Source organism: Camelina sativa, chromosome 18 (genome assembly GCF_030686135.1).
Source record: "Camelina sativa cultivar CO46 ecotype springtype chromosome 18, ASM3068613v1".
Taxonomy (NCBI): Eukaryota; Viridiplantae; Streptophyta; class Magnoliopsida; order Brassicales; family Brassicaceae; genus Camelina; species Camelina sativa.
In genome coordinates this window covers 13,086,828-13,093,111 of record NC_141897.1, presented here as the reverse complement: position 1 = coordinate 13,093,111, position 6,284 = coordinate 13,086,828, and the positions used below count along the sequence as shown (strand labels likewise).

At 31.6% G+C, this 6,284-nt stretch overlaps 1 protein-coding gene across 1 annotated transcript; it reads left to right on the top strand.

Moving 5' to 3' along the window:
• The first annotated feature begins 1,223 nt into the window (after positions 1 to 1,223).
• Positions 1,224 to 6,203, top strand: LOC104760943 (amino acid permease 6). Its single transcript, XM_010483939.3, has 6 exons — positions 1,224 to 1,727; positions 2,143 to 2,376; positions 2,769 to 2,862; positions 3,210 to 3,424; positions 3,520 to 3,665; positions 5,377 to 6,203. The coding sequence occupies exons 1-6, from the start codon at positions 1,625 to 1,627 to the stop codon at positions 6,028 to 6,030; spliced, it is 1,446 nt and encodes a 481-aa protein (XP_010482241.2). The 5' UTR covers positions 1,224 to 1,624; the 3' UTR covers positions 6,031 to 6,203.
• Positions 6,204 to 6,284: the final 81 nt, after the last annotated feature.

Below are 6,284 nucleotides of genomic sequence, written 5' to 3'. Positions count from 1 at the left end.
GTGAAATATACACCAAAAGTGGGCTTTCCAATTGGTCGACTCTCTTATCAGAATTTGATGTCAAGTCGGAATGATAAAACATCAAGAACATGGTCTCATGTAGTGGAAAGAAAAAAATATTTGATAGTAATAGAATCGTTGAAAATTCTACAATCGTCAACCTAATTCAAAAGGAATATGTAACGAAAAACCGTGATTGGCTCCAAGCTTGGTTGAAAAATCAAAAGGCAAAATCTATGAAGGAGATTAATTGCCCACTAAAAGCCTTTTCTGTTATTGGCACACGCTTCTTGATTCTTGTCGTTATAGTTATAAAAGTTCCTCTTATATATATAGAGACTTTATTTATTTACTAGAACTCGGTGTGGTGAACTAAAACTTAATTCATATTTAATATTATAGAATCGTATATATATATATATTTGTACCACGAATTGAAAATGTTTTAAAATTTTGTGGTTTCGAATGGTTGCCTCTTACATATAAAAACAAACTTAATATGTGATAAATTATTATTTGTTCTGAAAATAGAGTGGTCTAGTCTGTTTTCTTACAACATCTATTCAAAACTTATAGTTATGTTTCTACGAATCTGTATATTAATATTTTAAAAGTTTTGTCCAATAAAAAGATAAATATATATTTTAAAAGCAAAAATTGTTAAATTTCAGTCGAAAGAATGATTTAAAATTTAAGAATAACTATTGAAATATTCATATTATTAGGAATCAAGAAGAAAAAATGATAAGTACTCGTGGTGGACCTTGTAACCTTAGATCCGGGAAACTACTGAGGAGAGCCACTGATAGTGTATCAATAATTATTCTCCCACCCATCAAAGGAAAAAAAGTTAATTTAGTTTATCACACTCAGTAAATTATAATCAAATAAGCCCCTACCCCTACAGTAGTCAACGTTCAACAAAATGGGGATTATAAGCATATCCAAATTTTAAAAATTAAAAATCCCGGTCTAACTATCTGAGCAATTAATTCGATATTAATCAATCTCAAAGAAGCACAACATAAAATACTTCTTCCCTTTTGGTTTTAAAAGATGTTTTTTCAAAAGTATTTTTTTATCCTATTTGATATTTTCAAATTTTAACGTAACTTATTTTGTAACCATTTGCATTATACAATCTTTTTAAAATTGATTATTTTTTATATAAATATAATGATATTTAAATACTTAAAATACAAAAATATATAACATATCTATACAGGAAAACATCTTTTATTGTATAAGATATGTTCTATTTTTGTATTTTAAAATCATTATATTCTAGTATGATTTATTAATGTATGTGTTCTTAGCTAAAACATTTTTTTTCCTTCATTCTTGGGGTTCAATACCAAATGAGTAATAAATACATTTAATTAAAGAGACAGACAATAATGAAAGTGAGAGAAAAAGAGTGTGCAAAAATGAACCCGATATTAAAGGACAAAGTATAGGAAATAATAAAAAAGAGAGACAAAAGGATTAGGTGTTGAATGTGGTGTTTCTATTTAAGTGGAGAAGAGAGTCCTTCACACTCCATACATTACATACTACCTTTGGTGGCCTCTTCTTCCTATTTCATCATAAATAAATCATAAGAAAAAAAAAGAGGAGCCCATAGATGGAGAAGAAGAAGACCATGTTCGTTGAACAGAGTATCACAGATCACGAGATTGGTGATTCTAATAAAAACTTCGACGATGATGGCCGCGAGAAAAGAACTGGTAAACTCTTTTATTTTGATTTTGCCGACTCACCGTTATTATCTCTTACCACCTAATCAGGAACATGAACACAACACGTCATGTATATGTATATATATGTTACGGGCAAGTAAGTAAGTCTCAGTTTTGTTTGCCTTAGCATGAACACATAGATAGCGTATATTTGAGTTTTAAGACGTCAAGCAACTTTAGAAGCAAACATGAAACATTGATAAAATAAAATAAAACGAAAATTCTTTTGTGTTTTTGAGTTTATACGTTGTAGAAATATTTTATTATTTTATTATAAATTATTTAGAGATTGTGAATTGAATGTTTCTCTTACGTCTTAGTGCAAACATAAACGCAAAAATATGTGTTTCGCAAAATACCTAAATAACTTACAGAGTTTTGTGTTGTTGATTGAATTGGATAGGGACATGGATGACGGGGAGTGCACACATTATAACCGCGGTGATAGGGTCGGGAGTGTTGTCGTTGGCTTGGGCAATCGCACAGCTCGGATGGGTGGCAGGACCCGCCGTGCTAATGGCTTTTTCGTTCATAACATATTTTACATCAACCATGCTTGCCGATTGTTATCGTTCCCCTGACCCTGTTACTGGCAAACGCAACTACACCTACATGGAAGTTGTCCGATCCTACTTAGGTCATTTTCTCCATCTCTCTTTTTTTTTTTGGTGCTTAATTTGTATTTTCTTATACGGTTCAAACGACCGAACAACCGCTTAATTATGATTTTTTCAAATGCTGAAATATCTCGTCACTTCTATTTTTTTTCCAATATCTTAAGAGCTTTAATGATAATCAATATTAAGTTTCATGAATTCTAGTTCAAATTTGATCTGTAAAGTATCATGTTGTGGTCGGTCAGATTTCAACTCTCTTGTATCAAAGCGTCAACTTGACTCTTGAGTACTTCCTGTGATAGTTTTTGTTTATTAGAAATTTAAAATAGTTTTAATATTTTCAAGAATTGATGATATGTATAAATAACAACGATATCTTATAGATTAGAACACTGATGCTAAAAATAAACAGGAGGAAGAAAAGTGCAATTATGCGGATTGGCTCAATACGGGAATCTGATTGGAATAACAATTGGCTACACAATCACAGCTTCGATAAGCATGGTGTAAGTTTTTTTTTTTTTTTTATATAATTATTTTTCATCTTTTCTTCCTTCAATTATTTCTCAAATATTCAAAGTCAATTTTAGCAACCTCGTATATTTCTTGACTTACTTACAATCAAGCATGTTTATTAGTAACTTGACAAGCCAAAGTATTTCATGATTTTATTTATTGACAATTTGCTATGATAGGTAGAGTTATGCTATACAAAATTCCAAAACTCTCTTTTTTTTGTTTGTTGCTGTATATTTGATGCAAATGGGGTAATTAACATTTATATTTTTGAATTGTTTTTAAAATTAAAGAAAGAAAACAACATAGTAATAAATTTAATGATTTACTGAAACAGGGCGGTGAAGCGGTCGAATTGTTTCCACAAAAATGGGCATAAAGTGAAATGTGCCACTTCAAACACTCCCTTTATGATCGTATTTGCAATCATCCAAATTATTCTTAGCCAAATCCCAAATTTCCACAACCTCTCTTGGCTCTCCATTCTAGCGGCCGTAATGTCCTTTTGTTACGCCTCCATTGGCATTGGTCTCTCCATCGCCAAAGCGGCTGGTAAACAAGATATATACATTCTTATGTACTTATAGTAATTTAAACTTTTGAAAGAGTTTTCAATCCTAATGGTTTCCAAGAAAAAAATTATAAAGGTGGCGGTGAGCACGTAAGAACGGCACTGACAGGAGTTACGGTCGGGGTTGATGTATCGGGTTCCGAGAAAGTATGGAGAACGTTCCAAGCGATTGGAGACATCGCATTTGCCTATGCATACTCAACTGTACTCATTGAAATACAGGCAAGTAGTCACTATATTAATGTCCTACTACTGTTTGTAAGCATGTTGAGGGTTGACTTATTGATACTAGGAGTTAGGGAGACATCAATAAGGGAGAGTCCAAATGAATTGAATTGTGTGCCGTTTGGTCGCAGAGTAAGCATCACTGCATGGACCTACGCATTTAATAAGTCTTTGTAGTGAAAGTTGATTGGAGCCAAAAACAAAAATAACTACTGAAAAACTTGAGGGCAGCCAGAGTCTATTAAGGAAAGCTAATTCAACAACAATCTTTAAACCATTTTAATTTTAAATGATTAGGGTGAATTAAGAGACTTCCCCACCATTCAAGGCTTTTTGTAGAAATCCTATATTTTCTGCTAAATGTTTTTTAATTTGTTATGGATTCAAATGATCTGAATTTTAATTAACAACATTTGCCTCTCATTAAATGAATAAAAGAATTAAATCCTTTAGAATTTTAATAATCAAACAAGTGTATAATGACAAGTAATAAAAAACTGAGAAAGTACAAAAATGTATTGGAAATGTAAAATGATTTTCTTTGTGAAACAATAAAAAAAAACTCTTGAATGATACTCTTTGTAAAACAGAGGGAGTATATTCAAGAGATTTGTAGAATTCTTGATGTAACAAAGGATTTTTGAAATTTTCTTGAAAGTGGATAAATCGATTAATTTTAAATAATTATTCTTTTTTTCCAAAAAAAAATAAAAAAATAAAAAAAATAAAATAATAATTATTTAAAATTAATCGACTTATCCACTTTCAAGAAAATTCCAAAAATCCTTTGTTACATTATCCAAAAATCCTTTGTTAAATAGTAGAACCTATTTAATAACACCATATCCAAATTATTATACTAGAGAAATGATATGAATGAAATAGATGGATAGTATCTACTATTGAAACTTATTTTTTCAGTATTTATAATGACTAATTACAATATTAGGAGTGTGAAAATGTTGAATGAAAAAAGAACATAAATAATATGCAATATGTCTGGAAAAGAAAATTTGTGAAGAGGTCACTGATCAGCTTGTTTGAATCTTGTTAGAGTTATATAAACGCAATGTTGTTAGAGTTAACTTTTATGAAGAGTCATCATAAGGGATGGAAAAAAAAAAATTAAAATTAAAATAATTACCCAATTTTTATAGGTTTCTGCTAAGATAATTTAACATTATATATCGTTTAGAGGGTGCTATAATATAGCTTTTAAGTATCAACAGAAGTGAAAGTCGATATTCATATAAGATTACAAATTAGCATCGAAATTCTTTAAAATTGGTTGTCTTTAGATTAATTAATTCTTTGAAGTCTTGAGATCACATAGATTTTGACTTATAATATGAATACAAAGTACGAAATATCAATTTATAAAATTACATGAAGATTGTGATTTAGAGAAGGTACAAGTCCTGATTAATATTTTCATAATTCTTTTACAAACGTCTAATCTAAACAAGGTCGACAGTTTAAAATAACTCTAATTCGTAACCCTAGTTTTTCGAATGTATCTTTAAAAATATATGACTAATTAATTATCATAAAATGCACCAATTAACAAAATATGACCTTGAACAAACATCTTTTAAATTTCATGTACTTCCATTTTACGGGCTATGCTTTTTTTTCTTTAAATGAACTACACTTGGTTTGATCTTTCTAGCTCTACTAATTAAATTATGTAATTTTCTAAACTTGCCAGGACACCCTGAAAGCAGGTCCACCATCAGAAAACAAAGCCATGAAAAGAGCAAGCCTCGTGGGTGTTTCCACAACGACCTTCTTCTACATGTTATGCGGATGTGTTGGTTATGCTGCCTTTGGAAATGATGCGCCCGGGAATTTTCTAACCGGCTTTGGTTTCTATGAGCCATTCAGGCTAATTGACTTTGCCAATGTTTGCATAGCAGTGCATCTTGTTGGTGCTTACCAGGTCTTTTGTCAGCCCATTTTTCAGTTCGTAGAGAGCCAGAGCGCAAAACGTTGGCCAGATAACAAGTTCATCACAAGAGAATACAAAGTCCATGTCCCTTGCGGTGGTGAATTTAGTATCAACTTTTTCAGATTGGTTTGGAGGACTTCATATGTTGTTGTCACCGCGGTTGTAGCCATGATCTTCCCTTTCTTCAACGATTTCTTGGGTCTTATTGGAGCAGCTTCCTTCTGGCCTTTGACAGTTTACTTTCCCATTGAGATGCACATTGCTCAGAAGAAGATAAATAAGTTCTCTTTCACTTGGACTTGGCTAAAAATCTTGAGTTGGGCTTGTTTCATCGTCTCCCTCGTTGCTGCAGCCGGATCTGTGCAAGGACTCATAACAAGTCTCAAGGATTTCAAGCCTTTCCAAGCTCCCTAATGGAATTTGTGTTCTCACCATAACGTCTCAAAGAACACAAACTTACATGAACTCTCTTCTCTCCAATAAAAGTGTCTATTTCTTTGTAATTTATTGGTGTTTTATCACACAGCAAAATGTTGTATTGTACTTGCTTGTTTGAAGATCTATCAGCAATTAGCCCCATTTCCGTTTTCTTGGTCCTTATGCTCACTTACAATGAACATGACGCAAACTGAAAAAGGGAAGCATAACAAGCAAAAACACAACACAAA

Bases quoted from the DNA above. Each gene is read 5' to 3' on its own strand.
- LOC104760943 (XM_010483939.3), top strand. From the start codon at position 1,625: ATGGAGAAGAAGAAGACCATGTTCGTTGAACAGAGTATCACAGATCAC. The intron at 2,377-2,768 runs GTCATTTTCTCC...AAAAATAAACAG, and splicing joins AGTTGTCCGATCCTACTTAG to GAGGAAGAAAAGTGCAATTA. The intron at 3,425-3,519 runs GTAAACAAGATA...AAAATTATAAAG, and splicing joins CTCCATCGCCAAAGCGGCTG to GTGGCGGTGAGCACGTAAGA.